Source organism: Hordeum vulgare, chromosome 2H (assembly GCF_904849725.1).
Source record: "Hordeum vulgare subsp. vulgare chromosome 2H, MorexV3_pseudomolecules_assembly, whole genome shotgun sequence".
NCBI lineage: Eukaryota > Viridiplantae > Streptophyta > Magnoliopsida > Poales > Poaceae > Hordeum > Hordeum vulgare.
Window position 1 is genome coordinate 446,851,753 of NC_058519.1, and position 23,348 is coordinate 446,875,100.

Consider the following 23,348-nt stretch of genomic DNA (forward strand, 5'->3'; position numbering starts at 1 on the left):
GTGGATCTCCAAGCAGTTCAACAGGCAAATTATTCTTAAGGATAGGATGTTGTTCAAAGATAACTCTATCTATCTCATTCCTTTCATCCATATGCATATCATTTTCATGCTCAAGAAAATATTGCTCTAAAGGATCAGTAGGAGGCACAGCAATAGAAGCTAGAGCAATAATTTCATCCTTACTAGACAACTCTTTTTCATCAGGTTGTCTACCAAACTTGGAGAAAATGAACTCATGTGACACACCTTCAAAGCCAACAGTGACAGTTTGCTTCTCACAGTCAATATGAGCATTAACAGTATTGAGGAAAGGTCTGCCAAATATGATGGGACAAAAGCTATCTTTTGTGGTAGCAAGAACAAGAAAATCAGCAGGATACTTAGTTTTACCACACAAGACTTCAACATCTCTAACAATTCCCAAAGGGCAGATAGTATCTCTATTGGAAAGCTGAATAGTGACATCAATAGGTTCCATCTCGACACGTGCAATCTCGTCTTTAATTTCATCATATAAAGATTGAGGTATTGCACTAACACTAGCACCCACGTCACATAAACCATGATAACAATGATCTCCTATCTTAACAGATACAACAGGCGTGCCAACAATAGGCCTATGTTTTTCTCTAGCATGAGGTTTAGAAATTCTAGCAGCATCTTCACAAAAGTGAATATCATGGCCATCAACATTGTCGGACAGGAGGTCTTTGATAATAGCAATGCTAGGTTAAACTCAAATTTGCTCACGGGGTGTAGGTGTTCTAATGTAGCCCCTATGTATCACAGTTGAGGATTTAGAATGATCCTTTATTCCAACAGTGAAAGGTGGTCTCTCAATGTAAGCACTAGGAACAATAGTATGATTATAAGCAATGACTTTCTCTTCAACTGGATTGGGTTTAACTACATTGACTTCTAAGGGAGGATGATATTTAAACCACTTCTCTTCAGGGAGATCAATATGAGCAGCAAATGATTCACACAATGAAGCTACTATCTCAGAGTCAAGTCCATATTTAGCGCTAAAATCACAAAAAGTATTTGTTTCAACAAAGGATTTAACGCAATCGAACTTAAGATTCATACCTGACTCCTTACCTTCATCAAACTCCCAATCTTCAGAGTTTCATTTAATTCTTTCCAATAAATTCCATTTGAATTCAATATCTCTCTTCATAAAAGAACCGGTACAAGAAGTGTCAAGCATGGTGCGATTATCATGAGAAAGCCGAGCATAAAAGTTCTGAATAATAATTTCTCTCGAGAGCTCATGGTTGGGGCATGAATATAACATTGATTTAAGCCTCCCCCAAGCTTGAGCGTTACTTTATCTATCACGAGGCCAAAAATTATAGATATAATTCTGATCACGATGTACCAAATGCATAGGGTAAAACTTTTGCTGAAATTCCAATTTCAATCGGCTGTAGTTCCATGATCGAGTATCATCACATAGCCTATACCATGTCAATTCTTTATCCCCAAAGATAAGGGAAAGACCTTCTTCTTGACCTCATCCTCGGGATAACCTGCAAGCTTAAATAAACCACAAACTTCATCTACATAGATTAGATGCAAGTCGGCATGTGATGTTCCATCTCCTGTAAAAGGATTAGCCAACAGTATCTCTAGCATACCCGAAGGAATTTCATAACAAATATTTTCAGTAGGTGCAGCAGGTTGAGCAGCAACTCCTTGTGCTTCCGTTCGAGGTGAAGATACCCCGATCAAGCTCCTCAAAGGATTAGTTTCCATAGTGACAAGTGACAATAAATTTCAGCACACTATATAAATGTTTCCTTACCAAATTCCACTTACCAAAGGCGCTTCACTCCCCGGCAACGGCGCCAGAAAAGATTCTTGATGACCCACAAGTGTAGGGGATCTATCGTAGTCCTTTCGATAAGTAAGAGTGTCGAACCCAACGAGGAGAAGAAGGAACTGACAAGTGGTTTTCAGCAAGGTATTTTCTACAAGCACTGAAATTATTGGTAAGAGATAGTTGTGTGATAAGATGATTTGTAGCAAGTAGCAAGTAACAAAAGTAACAAAGGTGCAGAAAAGTGGCCCAATCCCTTTTGTAGCAAGGGACAATGTAATGCCCCAAGTGTAGGTCTTTCCCTTTTTGTAACCTTCCATGTGGGGCCATCTTGTCAGAGATTGTGATGATATCATTTTTGTGCCATGATTTCATGTGTGTTCCTTAGTGCTTACTTCCCTTGCATGCATGCATAACATATCATTCCTTGCCTTACCTTATGATTGCATGCCATGATCATGTTGCATTTGATTTTACTAGGAGTAGTGTTGTGGTGTTGAGAGTGCATGTGATCTTGCTAGGGTTAAGTGGTGGTTTTGCACTACCTTGTGATGCATGTGATAATGGTGTGTGTGAGGTAGGAGTGAGTGCTAGTCATTTTAAGCTCTTGCCTGTAAACTCATTTTCCCTCCTATTTTATTCGTGTCAAAATTCCTTCTTCCCAAAAAAAGATTCTAAAATGTCTGGTGGTTAGATAAAAATGTGCTTATGAGGGGGTGCAATTTTTCTGGTTTGTTCTTTGGTTTTTAGAGGTGCAAATAAACTCAAAACAGTAGGTTAATTACTGTTTTGCATTTATTTCAAACATCTCCAAATATTGCATTCCTATTTTTCCCTATTGGGCCATAATTCCTTATGTCCAGCAGATTTTTCCTTTTGAATTTTGCCACAGTAGATTATTTTGTGGGTTATTTTTTCTCTGTGGGTGTTTTAAAGCTAAATAAGAAATTCCCCTCCCAGCTTTATTTCTTTGCCCTGGACAGCATGGGCCTCCTTCTCATCCCGGCCCAGCTGCTCCCTCCAGAGAGAGCCCACGCGAAGCCTCTCCCTTCCTTTCTTTCCTGACGGCGTCCTCCTCCTTCCCTCGCTGTCTGCTTTCTGTCAGCACGTGTGAGAGAGAGAGAGCTGACGGCGCCGTGAGCAGCACGTCGAGGTCCCCCTATAAGTTGCGTTGGCGTCCGTGCCCGTAGCCTAGGGTTCCCCTTCTCCCCTCAGCCGTCGCCGCCACCTCTCCCAACCCCATCTCCATCTATTTCTTTCCTCCCAGGTGAGCTACCTGTAGTTCGTAGAGGGTGCAGAGAGAGAGAGTCGCCGGCGTCTTCCACGGGCGTCGTCGGGCGGCACGGCCGCCATGTCCGGGGGCTCGGGGCGACTCCCCGCGTCCCATTCCCGGCGCTAGGACCCCGAGGAGCGCCCCCCCCCCCCCCCCCGTCGAGCTCGTCCTCGTCAACGGGGCGAACCGGGCAAACTGCATCAGCTCTTCTTCTTCGCCTCCGGTGTTCCTCCTTCCTGTCCGGCGCCCCCTCTTCTCCCCAAGGTGAGGACCGCCGCCCCGTGCTTCCTCCTCCTCGGTCCGGTCCAGATCCGCGGCGGAGTTCGTCGTTCTTCTCTGCCGCCGTTCGTCGGGAGGTTGTGGTTGTGTGTACGTGCAGGGTCGAGTTTGTTTTGTGTGTTGTTGTTTGTTGGCAAGGGGTTGTAGCAGGGGCTCCTCCCCCCTCTCGTCGGTAGCGCCGTGGCCAGAGGGAACCCCCGCGTCGCCGGTAGTGCCGCGCGGCAGCGCCGGCAAGCGAGCAGCCGCCAGTCTTCTCTGTCGCCGGCGCTCTCTGTAGTCAGGAGTCGATTTTGGTAGCTTTACCTATATGGGAATCCCCCTCTGTCAGATTCCTATTCGTAGCCCAGTGGTCGACCTCCTGCGTGCCTGATGAGAGGTCCAGGGTTCGATCCCCCTCTCGGCATAATTTTGGTTTCTTTTGCTATTCGGTGGCCAGCAAAGCAAGTTCTTTTGTTTCCTGTTACGTTCCTGTCGACAGTAGTGCAGGTGGTGCAGTGGCTAGATGGTGTCTGGTAAACCAGGAGGTACAGGGATCGAATCCCAGGACCCCTAGCATTAGTTTTGCTATCTTTCTTTGCTGCCTTTTTTTATTTTTTTTGTACTTCCCCTCCCTTGTGTTGGGCAGCAAGATGGTATTATCAACTTTTTCCTTGCTAGTGTAGCTAGGAGCAGGTCCCTTGGTGGGTGAGTTGAACACTTGCAAGATAATAGATGGGTATTGCTAGCTTTGTAAACCTTTGTGAGTTACATCTAGTGGTGTGAAGAACACTTGGTGGGAGTTGTGCTTGTGATGTGTTTTTATTGTGTGTGTTGTGCCTTAAGGAGATAAGATGCACTAGCTACTCTTGTGGAGCCCATCTTTGGGAGTTTTAGGTGGACTAAGTTGATATTGTAGTTTCTTTTGTTGGCATGGATTTAGTGGGGTGTGGATGCCTCCCCCTCACCACATGTCTTGAGGTGATGAGTGGCACTAGATAGCTATCTATGTTAGCATGTGAGGGAGTGGATTGTTGTGGTGGTTGCATATGGAGGATGACATGAATACTAGGATGATCCTAGTGATGCTTGTGAGAGTGTGCACCATCACATGCCCATATGTGGGGGTGTGCATACTCTTTTGTTAGCTTAGAGTTACCCTTGTGTTGAGCTTGATGCTAGTGCTAGTGAGGTATTGTGTGGGTTGGTGTTGTTGATGTGCATGACACAAACATGGGGTTCAAACCCCCATGTCACTTTGTCATTGTGCACATAAAACCGTCCTATGTATTTGTCATCTTATAAGCATACCTTATGGGGTTGCATTTTCATTTTGTTGAAAGTTTGGGCTTTGTTTCCATGGTATAGATGGAGCCCAAGGGCATGGATCTTGGTGTGTTAGTGGTAGGGGTTTGTGCTCAACACCATAGTGGTGTCAATCACCTCTTGGGAACATGGGTGTGCAAACTATGCCTAGACAAAGTGGGCATGTGGCTGGAAAATTCCAGATTTTTGAACTCTGAAAATTTCACTAAGTCTGGAATGCTGAAAACATTTTCTTCCCCTGTAGATAAGGTTGTACTGGTCATTCTGTTGAGAACTGGACTTAGTTCAATGCCAGTGTTTTGAACCTGGGATGTTTGTGAAACTTCCTGTCAATTTTCAAGTCATTTGGAGTCCAGTAGCTTGTGTTTAGATTGCTGTCAAAAAGCTTCAGAACAGAAACAGAATCTCAGGTACAGGAATTTTCACTAAGTCCCTGAGAACTGATGGTTTTGGGAAAGTTTGTGGCCTTGTATCTTCTAGAGTTTAATTGCTTTTGCTGTGCTTCTTGCTGGATCTTGTAGTGTTCTTGGTTGGCAACAGCCACATATATTATTTGTCATATTTGAAGACCTGTAGCTATGTTGCATGTGGCTCACAAACAGCTAAGATGCAGAAACTGGCAGATTGCGTAGTTTTGCCATTTTGTTCGAAGTTTGTGTTTAATTGTTGTTGGGGTGTTCTACCTTGCTCCATTTCATTCATGTTGGGTTAATATATGTCTTGGCAACCTGGGAACACCAGATTTGTGCCAATTGTGTGTGTGGTGATGAATCTTTCACGTAGAGCTTCATATCGTGTTTCGTTGATTCCCGTTGATCCGTAGCTCCGTTTGCGAAGTTCTTTACATGGTTTTGCACCGTTTTTACGAGATGCATCTGCTCATATCATTCCCATTCATGTCCAGATAAGTTAGTGCAAAGTTCTGCCCAGGAACTTGTTGTAGTTTATTGTGCTTGTGCTAGTGATGGAAATAGTAGTGCATGCTCAACTTTCATCTCATGCATCATGTGATTGTTGCATTTTGTGGTGCTGCTGTTCATTGGCTGTTATTTTTGTGTTGGGTAGCACCGGGAGCGGAGAACGAATACGTGGAGTCAGGAGAGTACGTGCAGGACGATCCAGAACCATTCCAAGTTGAGGATATCACAGGCAAGATGATATGACCTTGATCCCATCTCTAGACTTGTTATGTTAGTTTCGATTCCACGTCATACTGCTCGCTGCCTATCACTGAAAATATATTGCCTCTTCATGTGCCATGGGCCTAAACACCTTACTCTTTCCTAGCAAACTTGCATGGCTAGGTAGGCTTGCTCAGCTACTAATGTTAGCTATGTTAGTTGCAGGTGATTTAAACTCATGTGATGACATGAGATTGATATCATTATATTAATTTATGTTACTTAATTAATGTATCTATATACTTGGTAAATGACGGGAGGCCTAGCCTTTTGTCGGGTGTCTTGTTCCGTTATTGCCGCCTTAGTTGTCGGTTACCGGTGTTTGATTCCATATTGATCGCTCCTAACACGTTCGGGGTTGTTATGGGGACCCCCTTGATAAATCGCGTAGTGTTAAGGCTTGTCCGGCAGGACCCAACTTTGGTTTTAAACTGCTAATCACATAATAATCTGCATAGGGAATAGCTACCCCGAGGAATTTAATCAACAACTGGGCCAGTGCTCCCCATGAGTGTTGGTCCCACCTGAGCGATGTCCGGGGCCCCACTGGTCACCCAGAGGTTTAGCCATCCCGACGTCTAGCTCATCTGTCGTGTCCTGAGACTGAGATACGCGGCTCTTATTAGGGTCGTCAACACGACGGGAGGTCCTGCTAGCCTTGTCTTGCCTTAGCGGTATATCTTGCGTATAGGAATCCCGGTGAAGCTTTGGTTTTCCCCAGAGTTGAGGTTTTCCTCTAAGGAATCCGACGAGATCACGAGATTCGTGATAGAGGATGCCTTTGCGGCCTGTGTTCGTTTGTGATGGACTAGTTGGAGCACCCCTGCAGGGTTTAATCTTTCGGAAAGCCGTGCCCGCGGTTATGTGGCAACTTGGAATATTTTGTTAACATCCGGTATTAGAGAACTTAAACATAAACTAATAAAAAATGCCAACTGTGTGCGTAACCGTGACTGTCCCTTCGAAGATCTCTCTTCGATCGGGGACACAGTGGGGTTATGACTGCCGTAGGTAGGTGTTCAGGATCACTTTCTGATCAAGTATTCTCGACCGTTAGCGTAGACCACTTTCACTTCCTTCTCGCGTAAGTTAGCCACTTATTCAATCTTAGGGTGCAGCAGCCTGAAACACTTCACCCCTTCCTTACCCAATAACATGACTAGTTCTGGCACCAAGGTCTTAGATTGCTGAGTCCCCGTGGCTCACTGATTCCTCCGAAACTCCCAGCAGGTACAGGTACCCCAGAGGAAGATGATCCCGATGGCACCCAGCTGGCGTGGCAGTACGACGAGGAGACAGATCGCCTTTACGTGAACTATCCAGAGGACTGAGCCGTGGTCGTGATCGTGGGCCTGCAGCGGGTAGCATAGCATTTTCCTTGTTTTGTAGTCCGTACCGGAACTACCTTGTTTGTATCTGTGTTGTACTCTGTATTTTAATAAGAAGACAGTTGAATCCCAGATTGTCTACAGTAATTATTATTATGTGCTATGTTTACTTGCTTGCGAAACACTTAGATGCGCTTCTTTCCTATTTGGGGGCCTCGACCCCCTGATCGGAAAGGACCGCATCTTGGTCGTTACAGACAAGCCTGGACAAACTCTTATAGGAGGAGAAACGCTCCCGAGGACACATGGCAATTTATGTCAAGCTAGTTTTCATCATGTTCATATGATTCGCGTTTGCTACTTTGATAGTTTGATATGTGGGTGGACCGGTGCTTGGGTGCTACCCTTACTTGGACAAACATCCCACTTATGATTAACACCTCTCGCAAGCATCCGCAACTACAAAAGAAGAATTAAGACAAAGTCTAACCATGGCATTAAACTAGTGGATCCAAATCAACCCCTTACGAAGCAACGCATAAACTAGGGTTTAAGCTTATGTCACTCTAGCAACCCATCATCTACTTATTACTTCCCAATGCCTTCCTCTAGGCCCAAATAATGGTGAAGTGTTATGTAGTCGACGTTCACATAACACCACTAGAGGAAAAACAACATACAACGCATCAAAATATCGAACGAATACCAAATTCACATGACTACTTATAGCAAGACTTATCCCATGTCCTCGGGAACAAAAGTGACTACTCACAAAGCATAATTATGTCCATGACCAGAGAGGTATTGAATAGCATCAAGGATCTGAACATATAATCTTCCACCGAGTAATCCAACTAGCATCGACTACAAAGAGTAATTAACACTACTAGCAACCTTACAAGTACCAATCGGAGTCGCGAGACGAAGATTGGTTACAAGAGATGAACTAGGGTTTGGAGATGAGATGGTGTTGATGAAGATGTTGATGGTGATGAGTCCCCTCCGATGAGAGGAGTGTTGGTCATGATGATGATGGCGACGATTTCCCCCTCCGAGAGGGAAGTTTCCCCGGCACGATGACCCTGCCGGAGCTCTAGATTGGTTCTGCTCAAGTTCCGCCTCGTGGCGGCGGCGATTCCTCCCGAAAGCCTCCTCCTGATTTTTCTGGAACGAAACCCTCCTTATAGAAAAAGATGGGAGCCAGAGGGGTAACAGGGGGCCCACAAGCCGCCTAGGCGCGGCCAGGGGGTGGGCCGCACCTGGCAGGCTTGTGGCCTCCTGGTGGCTCCCCTCTGGTACTTCTTCCGCCTAGTATTTTTTATAAATTCCAAAATAATTCCTCGTTGATTTTCACGGCTTTTGGAGTTGCGCAGAATAGGTATCTCAAACTTGCTCCTTTTTCGGACCATAATTCCAGCTGCCGGCATTCTCCCTCTTCATGTAAACCTTATAAAATAAGAGAGAAAAGGCATAAGTATTGTACCCTGAAGTGTAATAATAGCCCATAAAGCGATAAATATCAACATAAAAGCATGATGCAAAATGGACGTATCATTGCTCTGTTTTGAACATGACATATATGAAACTTGCTTAGAATATCATGTAGTTTCATAATATCTTGCTGCATCCATGATTTGGAATGTTGTGGCTGTCATTTGCATACATTTTGCATTCATGACATATTATCTTGTGTTGGTCATATCTTTTAGACAGTAACTCCGTTTTAGATGATCTATATATGTAGATCGACTAGAATGACGTGTAGAATCACATGGACCACTTTATTTTGTTGTTTAATAAATATGAAATGTGTTTAGTTAAGATCTGGACCAATTTCGAAATTAACATATGGGGTCATTTCGGAAATCCTATATGTTGCTTTCGACCTTATTTAAAATGCCTAGATAGTGTAGTTTATTTATGATTCACCTCTTGCCATGTTTAACAACATTTAACATTGTCGTGTACCTAAACGAGAGTGAACTAAATGATCCGAACATGGAGTTTCTTCAATATGCAAACATTCCATATTGAGCTTCACTAAACATGTAGTTTTGATTATTGTGCATTGTTGTGTCATGCATAATTAAATGGACGTGCATCATATGTAATTGTGCATCATGACATGCATATGTTGCAATGTTTATCATGTGTTGATTGTTTGTTTTCGGATTCTTTCTTCTCGATAGAGTTCCGAACCACTTCGAAGTGTGAGGATTTGTTCGACTACGTTTGTTCGTCTACTTCACGGATTCGTTCTTCTTCCAAGTGGGATCACGGGCAAGATGATCATTTCCCTAGATACCACTACTATCATTGCTATGTCGTTTCTATCGTTATGTATCGTTAACTACCACCTGTTATGTCAAGCCTCCCGACATTACCATGAAAAGCCTCTAACCCCTCCACATCCTAGCAAAACCTTGTTCGGCTATGTTATCGCTTGCTCAGCCTTCTTATAGTGTTGCTAGTTGCAGGTGCAGATGATTTCCATGTGACAACATGGATTCCTTGTTATATCGCCATATTATTGCTAATTAATTTAATGCACCTATATACTTGGTGAAAGGTGGAGGCTTGGCCTTCTAGCCCGGTGGTACTATATTTTCTCAACATAATAATATTGAACACCGTTAGTAAAGCATAGGGCGTCATGAACCCGAGGATTAATTCGACATAATATGGGGGGGCAGTGCTAATGGTGTTGGTCCAAAACGGGCTGCCTGCGGGGCCACCACGAGGAAACTCGAGGATTGGTTTTACTTGTAGCTAGACCCATCCGGTTGTGCCCTGAGAACAGGATATGCGGCTCCTATCAGGATTGTGGGCATGTCGGGCGGCCTTGCTGGGTTTGTTTTACCCTTCTCAAACGTCTTGTGCCTGGAATTCTAAGGATACTTTGGGCTATCTCGAGGTTAAGGTTTTCCACCAGGAACCCGAGGAGATCATGGGTTTTCCATGGTCGAGGTTTCCGATGCAGCTTGTGGTAGTTTGTGATGGACTAATTGGAGCACCCCTGCAGGGTTATATCTTTTGGAAAGTCATGCCCGTGGTTATGTGGCAACTTGGTTACTTTGTTTAACACCCGATAATAGAAAACTTGAAGTAAACTTAATTAAAATATGCCAACTGTGTGCGCAACCGTGACTGTCTCTTCTCGTGAGTTCTGTATCCGAGAGAGGACACGGTGGCATTATGTGTGATGTAAGTAGGTGTTCAGGATCACTTCGAGATTGTTATTAGTTCACGTCCAGTTATGCGTAGACCATCTCCCTTTTATTCTCGTACTCGTAAGTTAGCCACTCAAATAAATGCTTAGTTGCTTGCTGCAGCCTCGCCACTTAACAATACATCACTCGTTCAGCTTTGCTAGTCTGGATACCTTTGGAAATGAGATTGCTAAGTCCCTGTCGCTCATAGATTACTACCACAATAGTTGGAGGTACAGGTAAAGCAATACTTTGACGTGAGCGCGATGGTTGTTCTATTTGGAGTTTCTTCTTCTTCCTCTGCATCGATCTAGGATGGGTTCCAAGCCGGCAGCCTGGGATAGCAAGGATGGAATTCGTTCTTTTATCGTTTTTTCGTCCGTAGTCAGACCCTGTTCTTCTACATGATGTTTGAATGTATTGTTGTATTGATATGTTCATGTTGTAGCTTGTGTCGACTAGCGAGTGTAAGTCAATTTCATATACTCATATCTTCTGTAGATGTACTTGTAACAATATACATTCTCTCAAAACGACGAGATGCGCTTCTATACCTGTTGAGGCCCTCAAGCCAAAATAAGGATAGGATCGCATCTTGGGCGTTATATGGAAGCATGTAAGAAATAAGATCTCACCGTAGGTAGCATATGGTCAAACAACTCCCCATCCATCTAAGAAGAAGGCTCGATCCCTAGATCAACTTCAGACCTAAAATAAGCATGTAAGAAAAAACAAATACCAACCTAAAAAGCCCAGGAAATAGAGGACAAAAGGGTGCCACCCCGATATAGTCTAATGAAGAGTAGATTAGCATTAGCATTAGTATGCTATGTGTAAAAAAGCACATGATTTCTGGGCACACACATGTGTTTAGGTATAACGAGAACCTACGAAACTGGTATGGCGGTCTGACGCTCAGACTAACTCAACTAAGAAAATCATGCGTAAAGAAAGGGTCGAAGAAGAAAATGAAATAGACACAAAATCTTTGAAAGCGAGAACAAAGGAGCGACGAAGTAACTCGCCTCAAGCCACAATATAGTCGTTTAGTAATGACAAGCTAAAGACTGTGAAAGGACGTGGATGTCGCCTAGAGGGGGGGTGAATAGGCGCTTTAAAATAATTAAGGTTTAGGCTTGAACAAATGCGGAATAAAACTAACGTTTAATATGTCAAGCACAAAACCTACAAACAACTAGGCTCACCTATGTGCACCAACAACTTATGCTAAGCAAGATAAACAACTAAGTGATAGCAAGATATATTATAATAAACAATATGTCTATCACAAAGTAAAGTGCATAAGTAAAGGGTTCGGGTAAGAGATAACCGAGGCACGGGGAGACGATGATGTATCCCGAAGTTCACACCCTTGCGGATGCTAATCTCTGTTAGAGCGGTGTGGAGGCACTATGCTCCCCAAGATGCCACTAAGGCCACCGTAATCTCCTCACGCCCTCGCACAATGCAAGATACCGTGATTCCACTAAGGGACCCTTGAGGGCGGTCACCGAACCCGTACAAATGGCAAACCTTGGGGGCGGTCACCGAACCCGTACACGTGGCAACCCTTGGGGGCGGTTACCGGTACCCGTACAAATTGCTCGGGGCTATCTCCACAACCTAATTGGAGGCCCCGACGCTTGCCCGGAGCTTCACACCACAATGATTGAGCTCGGAGACACCACCAAGCTTCTAGGATGCCAAAGCATCCACGAAGAACAATATCTAGGGTACTAAGTACCAAAGGTAGTAAGCTTCTCAACTTCTCACTTCCATGTATCACCGTGGAGAACTCAAACCGATGCAACTAATGCAATGGCAAGAACACACGAAGTGGTCAAGTCCCTCACACTCAAATCCCTCCACAACAACAAAAGCTATGGAGAAATATGAGAGGAAGAACAAGGAGCTCACAAAGAACTCCAAGATCAAGATCCAAGGGGTTCCCCTCACATAGAGGAGAAAGTGATTGGTGGAGATGTGGATCTAGATCTCCTCTCTCTTCTCCCTCAAGAACAAGCAAGAATCATTGGAGGGATTGAGAGTAAGCAAGCTCTAAGAATGTCAACAATGGAGGTAGAACAAGAGCTCAACGAATGGATAAGGCCAAGAGGGAAGAAGACCCCCTTTATATAGTGGGGGAAGGAATCACACCGTTACCCCCACTTACAGCCCGAGCCCAGCGGTACTACCGCTGGCTGCATCGGTACTACCGCTGGCACTCCAGCGGTACTACCACTGACCAGGGGCGGTACTACCGCCAGCTAGCGGTACTACCGCTGGCTGCAGCGGTACTACCTCTGGCACTCCAGCGGTACTACCGCTCGTCCCAGCGGTAGTACCGCTGGGCCCCTGGTAGTGCAAAGGCACTACCACCGCCAAGAAAGTCTTCGCAAAAAGGTCCGTCCACGAACAACCGCTAGGCAGGCGGTACTAAGCTCCTGGAGTGGTACTACCGCTGACCAGTGGCGGTACTACCGCCAGCCAGCGGTACTACCGCTAGGGCCAGCGGTACTACCGCCAACTCTAGCGGTACTACCGCTAGGTCCAGCGGTACTACCGCTCGCCACTGAAACAACCATAACTTTCGCATACGAGCTCCGAATCGAGCAAACCCAAGCTGGCTGAAATCTTAAGACCATGCAGATATGAAAATGCCAATGATATAGAGATGTGAGATCTCTATGAATGAAGAACCGGCAAAAACTCCAACATCGAAAACATCATAGTAGATGCATATGGACTCCGTTTTCGATGAACTCGAGCTTGTCACAAAGATGACCATAAGCTCTAAAACTCACAAAGAGAAACACCAAACAAGAACCAAGAAGTATGATGCAAGGATGCAAATGGTTTGAGATCTCAACGAACGATACGATCAAGCTACTCACTTGAGAGCCCCCCTTGATAGTACAGCAATCTATCCTAACCAGAAAACCTATCAAGGGCAAACCTATACCTTGCACCTCGTCCTCTTGAGCTAGATGATGATGATCTTGGCTTCCTCAAGATGGACCACCTTTCTTGATTGTGTTGGCTTGATGAAGACTAGTTGATTGCTCCCCCATACTCACTATCGGTGAGCCACTCTTCAGCATATCTTTACAAGTCCATTGCCACCACAATGGACGGCAAGCTTCAAGCATGCTATCTTCGTGCTGATCCACTTGAACTTGCACATCGCAATCTTGATGACGATCACAACTTGACGTCATACTCCATGGGTTGTATGAGATCTTCCCTTTGACGCAAGCCCATGGAAACACACCTAACCCCCACATAGAACTCTCACGAAGACCATGGGTTAGTACACAAACACGTAATGGACAATGCTTACCATACCATGGGATCACTTGATCCCTCTCGATACATCTTGTACGCTTTGTGTGTTGATCATCTTGATTTACTCTTTGTCTGAGATCTTGATCAACCATTGATGATGATCACAACTTGACGTCATACTCCATGGGTTGTATGAGATCTTCCCTTTGACGCAAGCCCATGGAAACACACCTAACCCCCACATAGAACTCTCACGAAGACCATGGGTTAGTACACAAACACGTAATGGACAATGCTTACCATACCATGGGATCACTTGATCCCTCTCGGTACATCTTGTACGCTTTGTGTGTCGATCATCTTGATTTACTCTTTGTCTGAGATCTTGATCAACCTTGTGTCTCTATGACCATTCTTTGGATAATACCTTGAATACCACCTTGGTCATCATATAAACTCCTTGAACCCAACAGATGGACTTCAAGAAGTGCCTATGGACAAATCCTATAAGTATAACTTAAGGCAACCATTAGTCCATAGGAATTGTCATCAATTACCAAAACCACATATGGAGATATATGCTCTAACAGACTGTAAGACCTGAAAGAATGAATTGAAATGGAGAGCACAATTAGGTAAGAAGAAATATTATAGAGAGGAAAGAGGAAAGCCAGATCCAAACTTCAGTTACCACAAAGGAGGATCTGCATACCGTTAGGTAAACAAATCAGGAAGACGGATTGTGGTGGAAGGGACATGTTCGAAGATAACTTCCAGCAAAGCGAAGCGAGGGGTAGACAGTGTCAAGAGTGAGGTAGTGCTCGTGAAGGCAAAGCAAAACATTGAAAAAAAACATACACCAAAGGATACATATGGGACCGGACGTGGAAATGGTCCCAAAAATAGAAAAATAGCGAGTGATGAAGGTTTGGTACAAATAATGATACCAAATACAATTCGCCGCATAGTAGGAAGGCGATGGGACTACATACTTTTACCTAGCAGGGCAATTGTTGTCCGCCTAACAACCAACAAGATTACCCACCCATATCGATAAGCGAGCCCACTAAGACCCATGGCGGATAACGGTAGGTAAACAAGGTGGGAGTAGCAGAGGCCCAACATGAAGAACCATAACACATGTTACCATTGTACCACCCACGAAGACACCCATGCTCACGAGACCCACAAAGCAAATGCGAAACCAACCAGCCACAACGTAAACGGGCCTGATGATGGACAAACCCACTTCACAACACCCGGGCAGAGGAAGAGAATGAGCACAACTCCATGCACTCACCTCATGCAAATAGTCGAGTATATTGGAAAGGAGTGAACCCGCCTTATCCAATCGGACAGACATCACTTACTCACAATAACCCAACGCCAATTACCATCCTCTTTGCAGAGGGGTACCCTAGTGGGGCGACCCACAATCACCCGACGCCAACTACTAGCCAGGTGGGGTGTAGTCATGACGACCACCTTTACGCGACGGTCCAAACATCACGCGATGCCCCCACCAGCGCAGGAAACCCGCATAACAGATCAGCGAAAAAGACACAAGACGAGGGTACTCCGTATGCATCCGGGGCACACGCTTCATTGACCCGAGAGCCATCTTCACTGCCAGGCATGGGTTGCTCGATCAAACAACGCATAGGGTATCATGCGAGCAATGATGTGGAGGGCTGACAAATCGGATGACGCGGACGCCCGAGGAGTCGGGTACTTTAGCATCTTTCAAAGGAGTATAATATCTCACTAGCAAAAGGACCCGTGCGTTGCAACGGAAAAAAAACAATTATAATCTCCAATGGTGCTGATCATATTATGTCTTTAAAATTTTAGGACATTTCTTAAAATGCATGAACATTTTTTGAATTAGCAACATATTTTTCAATTGCACTCAAAAAATAACACACAAACTTTTTTTAAATCATGAACTTTTATTGTTTTCACCAACATTGTTCTCAAAATTATGAACATTTTTCTGAATATGCGAATATTTTTACAAAAATCCTGAGCATTTTTTGAATTCACAAACATTTTATTTTTTCTTCAAACTTTTATTTCAAAATTCCCAGTTTTATAAATTGCAAAAGTTTTTCAAAGTTCTAAATTATTTAAACTAAAAATAGAACAGAAAAATGAAAATAAAAAATGAGACTAAAAACAGAGGCACGAACTGTTTTTAAGATTTTTACACGGACTTTTGTTTAAAATCGTTGACTTTTTTTATTTTATGGACATTTTCTCAAAGTTTAAACATTTTTATATGCAAACATTTTTAAAACTTCTGAGTAGTTTTTGAATTCTCAAAAAAAATATCTTTTTTTTGAATATTTTATTTCGAAATTCTCAGTTTTTTAAAATTGAGAAAAGTTGTTTGAAGTTCTAAATTATTTAAAGTAGAAAAACAAAATGGAACTGAAAAAAAAATAAAAAAATAAACTAAAAAAACAGGCGCCCACGCATGGGCCGGCCCAAACAGGTGTGCTGCATATTTTTCCAACGCCTAGAGCGTAATATAGGAGGTGCCTACATGGGCCGGCCCAGAGCAAAGATTTTTTTTCCTGTTTGAAACGTTTTTTATGACTTACAGGTGGCACTGGTGGGTAATTTTAGCCAACTTTAAGGGCAATTTGGATGACGTACGAAAGAAGCACTATTTGTTTTATTAGTTGGTAAGATTAAGGTGAACTGTACTCGATATAATCTCATTAAGGTGAACTGTACTCGTTACAACTTCCTTCGTTCCATAATATAAGATATTTTTTAACACTACACTAGCGTCAAAAAATATTTTACATTATGGGACGGAGTAGTAGATATTTAGTAAATGTTGTGTGTGCATACATATACGTTGTACTCACCATATTTTGAAATTCAAACCCTAAACTGTACATTACCTTCAAATTTTGCATATCCATTTTCTCTGGTCAAAGAAATTAATAGTGTATTCGCAAAAAAGAAGAAGAAATTAGTGCTAGATGGAGAATAAATAAGGAATAGTGGTTGTTAGGAGGGCATAGCAGCTCAAGTTCAATGGTCTTGCTTTGCTTCTATTGCCGACGCAGGAGCTGACCGCTGTTACGTGCCCCAGCCGTCCGGTCAAAGCAGCTACCTTCGGTTGCGTTGCTACCTCTCGCAACATTACTGCCATCCATGCCTTTTGCCGGCCGTCGGTGATCCGACGACTTGCGAGGCGATTCGGCAGGCCTTTGAATTCAAGAGCTATTGAATCGTCCGCTCCCGATTTGACCCAGTGACAATAACTTTAGCTTAACACCAGTTCAAAAAAAGAAAAACTATAACTTAACCATCCACCATCAGTCGTGACAGCAACAGCTTAGTTTAGCCAAGTTATTAGAGCAACTCCAACACGAACGAACCAAACATATGTTGATTTTGTCTTTTTTATCCGTTTTGATCCACGTGTCCATCTTCGTATGTGTTTGGATTAGTAGTATGTTCAATAAGCCCGGATGCATTTTCAGCCGCAGGCCGGTACAAGGCTATTTTTTGATCTTTCTACATACATATTAGAAAAGTTGTCCAAAGTTTACATAATTTAATCAAATACAAACATTACATAGTTTCGTAACCAAATAAAATCTAATAATTTACAAACCAAATAACATTTTAATTGTCACAAATACATTTGAAAGATAAAATAGCCAATATGACTATTGGTTGCCAAAATGAGTACACAGATACTCAATCAAATCACTTTGTAATTGAATATGAGTTTTTCAATTACGGATTCGCTGATGAAATTTGATGAACCGGACTAACGCGGCCACTCCTCCATGTAAAGTAAATAAAATGTAAGTAAATTGCAGCAAGTAAATGGAGCGTTGGTAAATACGTGGAGTAGATCGAGGGGTTATAGTTTTCACTAGAGGCATCTCTCTCAAGCACAAAGCATACACTGTGTTGATAAATTATTATTGGACAACTGATAGAAAAGCACATAATTATGATATTATTCATGACGATGATTATGTACATAGTCATCACGTCCGTGACAAGTAGACTAAAACAATTCTGCATCTACTATTATTACTCCACCAATCTCTATAGACATCTTCATCCGCAAACCCTAGCGGCCGCCATTTCCATGTCCACCACCATAGTACTCTTGCATCTAGTTTATGCTTGTAATCGTGCATCGCAAAGGCATACATTGTAAGACATACTGCAATCAATGAATCTCAAGATGTGTCCTTCAATGTTTTTTTCTTGCGATCTAATTTTCATATGTGAGTAGTTTGGTAAGGAATGAGTTAAGGAATGAGCCTTACAACCACAAGTATTTGTTGAAGGGATCAATGAAAGACTTTGACATAAGATGTATATTTTCTTATCCACGATATTTTCTTATCCACGATCCATGTAGGTACCCAAGATCGTAGAGATTGAGCACTAGTGAGGCTAGGAGCGAGGGGACCGTAAAGTGTTATACCAAAAACTGGTGACAGTAAGGTTTATAGGGTAACATGGATCATATCCTTAGGGGTAGATGAGCTGTAGTAATTAAAAACCCAAAGCTCTTCTTTGATTCATTATCTTAATTATCGAGGCAACCCCGCACGATGGATAGGGTCGATGCTACTTGTAAATTGCATTGAGATTTTCCCCGAAGAGGAAATGAGTTGCAACACAGTAGAGATAAGTTTTTCCCTCGTTGAAAATCAAGATTATCGAACCAATAAAAGAACCACACAAATGACCGTCTTCAACACGTATACAACAAAATAGCAAACACTTGCATCCAACACGAGCAAGAGGGTTGTCAAGCCCCTTAAACTCGTTACTTGCAAGCGATAAGTAGTGATAGATAGATAGTATAAATTAAAATTAAATAACAGTAATAAAAGAGCATCAATATTTTTAGCGTTTTTATAATTTGATTTGTGAAGACCTAGGGCCCATAGTTTTCGCTAGAGACTTCTCTTTCAAAGAAAGCATACGGTGGGTAAACAAATTACTGTTAGGCAATTTATAGAAAAAGGCATGGTTATGTAATATTTATTCATGCCAATGATCACACATATAGGCATCACATCCATAAACGAGTAGACTAGCTCTTTCCTGGATCTACTACTATTACTCCATTCATCGACCGTTATCTAGCATGCAGCTAGAGTATTAAGTAAAACGAGAGTAATGCTTGGGGCAAAGTAATATGATATAGACAAAGTAAAGTCAACTAATATGAATAAACCTCATCCTTTTATCCTTAATGACAACAATACACTACATGTTATATCCCTTTGTTTCACTCGGACTGAGCACCGAAAGATTGAACCCATTACAACGCACCACTCCCGTTGAAGATAAATCAATCTAGTTGGCCAAACTAAATCGATAGATCACAGAGAAATACGAAGCTATCGTAATCATGCATATAAGAATTCATAGATGACTTAAATACTTTCCATAATTAATATGAACATAAACCCACAATTCATCGGATCCAACAAACACACCGCAACAAGGATTACATAAGACGATAGATCACCACAGAATCATGGTGAGCTTTGTATTGAAGAACATAGAGAGAGAGATAGCCATCTATGTATTAACAACGAACCCGTAGGTCTATGGTAGACCACTCATAGATGACCATGGGAGCAACAAGGTTAATGTGAAGGCCCTCCGTGATTCACCCCCTCTAAGAGGGCACTAGAACAGGACTCCAGATGGGATCACGATGGAACGGAGACTTGCGACGGCGAAAAATATATTTTAGGTGGCTCTCTCGTGTTTTCCTAACATATTAGGATTTATAGAGGTGGAGTTAGGGAAGAAGCGTCAGAAGATGGTCCCAAGCCATCAGTACGCGACCACCCCCTTGGACGTGCCCTGTTGGCTTTGCGCCACCGCATGTGACTCTAGGTCTCCCTCCAAAGCTTCGAGATCTTATTTTTTTGTTAAATAATCATCAAAAAGTTTTGTTGCATTTGATACAAAATAGTCAGTATTCTAATTTATTTTTTCCTTTTCTTTTTCTCCTATTTCCTTTTTTCTTTTTTTCTTTTTTCCTTTTTTTCCTTTTTTTTTGGCTGGAGTCTCATCTCGACTTGTGGGAGAATTATTGTATCCATCATCATTTCCTCGTTGAGATAGTGCTCTAATAATGATAAACATCACACTTCTATCTACTTACAACTCAGATATGGAAAACTACCAAACAAGATGACTCTATATGAATGTCTCTCACAGTGTATCACGATGTGTAATGATCTAGCGTAACATGTAGACAATGATGAACAATGTGTGTGCCATGAATACTATGTCAACTATATGATCATGCCAAGCAATATGAATTGGTATTACCTCTTTTCAAATAGTTTGGATTGTTGTCCCTTAGAGCATCTACAGCCGGACATTACAAATATGACCCCCTAAACATTCGCGAGCGTGCCCGGTCAGTGACCGGACGTGTCCCCTATTTGTCCGTTCACACAGCTATACTTCTCATTTTCTTTCTCATATGTCCGGTCACTTGTACGTGATTGGTGGAGAGGGAGAGATAGAAATAAAAGAATGAATACATAGAGGGAAAATATGGTCTGGGATGGGGTCGCGTCCTATGTGGCGGATTGACTGGATGCGCTCGGACACGTCAGCGAGCCCTTATATCCTTCCCATATTTAAGATAGATATGATGATTGTCCGGAGATACAGGGATGATATTTGTATCATCTTCATTGAGTGAAGGTGCAAAGTTAACCATAAACAATGTACTCCCTCCGTCCCAAAATAAGTGTCTTAACTTTATACTAGCTCTAGTACAAAGTGATACTAAGCTCGAGACATTTATTTTGGGATCGAGGGAGTAGTACTTCTTGTCCAGACTCCAAAATGCTGAAATTGTGTGCACTAAGAAATTGAATGGCAATACCGAACTAGTCCGTACAAAGTGCTGACCCAAAGGTGCTAGAGCTGGACACCGCGCGCCTCTTTGCCGAGCAACAACAGACTTCTCCTTCTATCGCTCGCTTCCCCTAGCTATCATTAAAGGCGTTCACTCCAGCTCGTCTCCTCTATCTCCCTCCGCGTTCTTATCAGTCCGTTGTCCGCGCCTAGGCACCAAAGTCCAAAGCAACAGCGCCATAGCTCGATCTCGATCCCCGGCGCAACGAAAGAGAAAGAAGCGGCGGCAGGTCAAAAGGTCGATCAACTAAGGTGGATCCTCGGAGGCATGGGAAGAGGCCTCTACCCGCCGACGAGGAGGAGAAACCGCCGCCACCGCCGCCGTCAGCAGCCAAGCACGAGCAGGTGGAGGAGCAACAGTATCACCACCTCATCGCGCACGCGCTGCAACAACAAGGAGCTACCAGCGCCGCCGGAAGCTCGGGAGCAGATGTGGCCGACCCGTCCCCGTCACCGGAGGCGTACGCGCAGTACTACTACGCGCGCGCCGACCACGACGCCACCGCCATGGTGTCCGCTCTGTCCCACGTCATCCGCGCCACACCCGACCAGGAACCAGCCTACTACCCCGCCGGACCCGCCGCTGTCTCTAGAGAACAGCAGCATCAGCACGCTGCGGCCATCGCAGAGGAACAAGGTAATCAACTATACTTACTCTACTAGCATCCATACATAGTTTTCTTTTGTCCGTGTGCACGTCGGATGGCGAGAGCTTAGCACGCGCGCCTTCTGCTAGATGAATCACGGCCGTACGTTTGGAAACTTCGAATCATCCAAACACGTCGATATAATTACTAATCTACTACGACTACTAATTTCCTTGTTTCCTTCATCCAGATATCTGGCGAGCTTAATTTAGTGGTAGGAAAGGCTGTATAAACACTGGACACAAATACAATAATTTTGCCTGTTTCGTGCACGAAGATACGCTAACAACGAAGTGCTTGAATTCAACTCCTCGCCTTATTCAATCCTGCACGAATAGTTTAAGATCATACGTACAGTACGTGTATAAGTGTATTACGTTAGCTCTGACGAAACATACTTGTAATAACGAAACCGGTAATTAATTATCAATCGTGTGCATCTGTGGGATGTCAGATGTGGCTGCAGGGAGGAAGCGTCACTACAGAGGGGTGAGGCAGCGGCCATGGGGAAAGTGGGCGGCGGAGATCCGGGACCCCAAGAAAGCGGCTCGTGTGTGGCTCGGCACCTTCGACACGGCTGAGGACGCCGCCATCGCCTACGACGAAGCGGCGCTGCGCTTCAAGGGCACCAAGGCCAAGCTAAACTTCCCCGAGCGCGTCCAGGGACGCACCGACCTCGGCTTCGTCGTCACGCGCGGCATACCTGACAGACTGCAGCAACAACAGCACTACCCCGCCGCCGTGGGGGCGCCGGCAATGCGGCCGCCGCTGCACCAGCAGCAGGCCGTCGTGCCGTACCCTGACCTCCTGCGGTACGCGCAGCTGTTGCAGGGCGCTGGCAGTGCCGGGGGCGCTGTCAACCTGCCGTTTGGGGCCATGTCGCCCCCGTCGATGTCGTCCTCGTCGTCGCCCCACATACTCGACTTCTCGACACAGCAGCTCATCCGAGTGAGCCCGGCGTCCCCCGCGGCGGCAATATCAGGTTCAGCCACAACGGGGCCGTCTACTTCATCTTCCACGACCACGGCATCGTCGCCAGGTGCTGCATGGCCGTACACTGGGGAGCAGAAGAATAATAAAGACTCGTGAGAGATCAGTAGATCGAAGGTGCTTGCGATCCATCGGGACATGTCTTAGCAGTAGATGAGGAATTGCATGCATTCATCATGCAATATGGAGGGTAAGTGTTGGTCATTTAATTTTGCTGGTGAACATTTCTTTTCTTCTTCTGATCTTCAAATTTGTTATTCTAAAGCTCCTATTTTGTTTATTTTAATTTTAGTTGGTGATTTTTTTTATTTTATTTTTGCGGAAAATGGGTGACTCTAAACTAACTAAATCAGCAATAATTAATATGAAACTTCCGTAAATCATGTACTTGCTTTTACGAAGTGTACACAAGTCTTACATGAAAGTATATTAAGTTAGTACTAATACATTTGGACTGTAGTCTCTAATCTCACATAGAATAGTTAGAAATATAGGATGACTTTGAACATTGTTTGCAAAATTAATTAATAACTCATAGAAAAAAGGGAACCTTCTTCAACTCCCTAACAATTAACCTAAGATTTTGACTTTGGTGTGCTGATTATTCTTTTTGACCTCTTGCATTGAGCATTTGTTCTGTCAATTTGTCAGCTAATACGCCATATATATATAGCTACGTCCTTATCAAGTGTAACAATATAAACCATGCATTCATGTGACATAGAATTCTTGCTGGTATGTGTAGCATTTTTCAAACTCAAAGCATAAGGTATAGTACTTTCATAAGAAATAAAAAGAAGAAAACCATAACGAAAATATAATCTACTTCTTCTGTAACTAAATAATTGTAATTAAGAAAAACTAGACGGAGTAGAATATATTGAGAAGGGCATTTTGTAGTAAGTGCACATCCATGAGTACTCGTACTAATTACTAACCAAGTTTGCTGAAGTCATCAATTTCTTTAATCACCAGATGCTAGCACTACCATGCATCTATATGATGGTGATAATGACACAAACATGCGTCTGACACGTACATATCTTCAGTTTGTACGTAGTTTGTTAACTAAGAATATATACGTGGG

At 43.5% G+C, this 23,348-nt stretch overlaps 1 protein-coding gene across 1 annotated transcript; it reads left to right on the top strand.

Moving 5' to 3' along the window:
* Positions 1-20,668: 20,668 nt before the first annotated feature.
* Positions 20,669-22,541, top strand: LOC123430232 (ethylene-responsive transcription factor ERF113-like). Its single transcript, XM_045114110.1, has 2 exons — positions 20,669-21,261; positions 21,726-22,541. The coding sequence occupies exons 1-2, from the start codon at positions 21,132-21,134 to the stop codon at positions 22,358-22,360; spliced, it is 765 nt and encodes a 254-aa protein (XP_044970045.1). The 5' UTR covers positions 20,669-21,131; the 3' UTR covers positions 22,361-22,541.
* Positions 22,542-23,348: the final 807 nt, after the last annotated feature.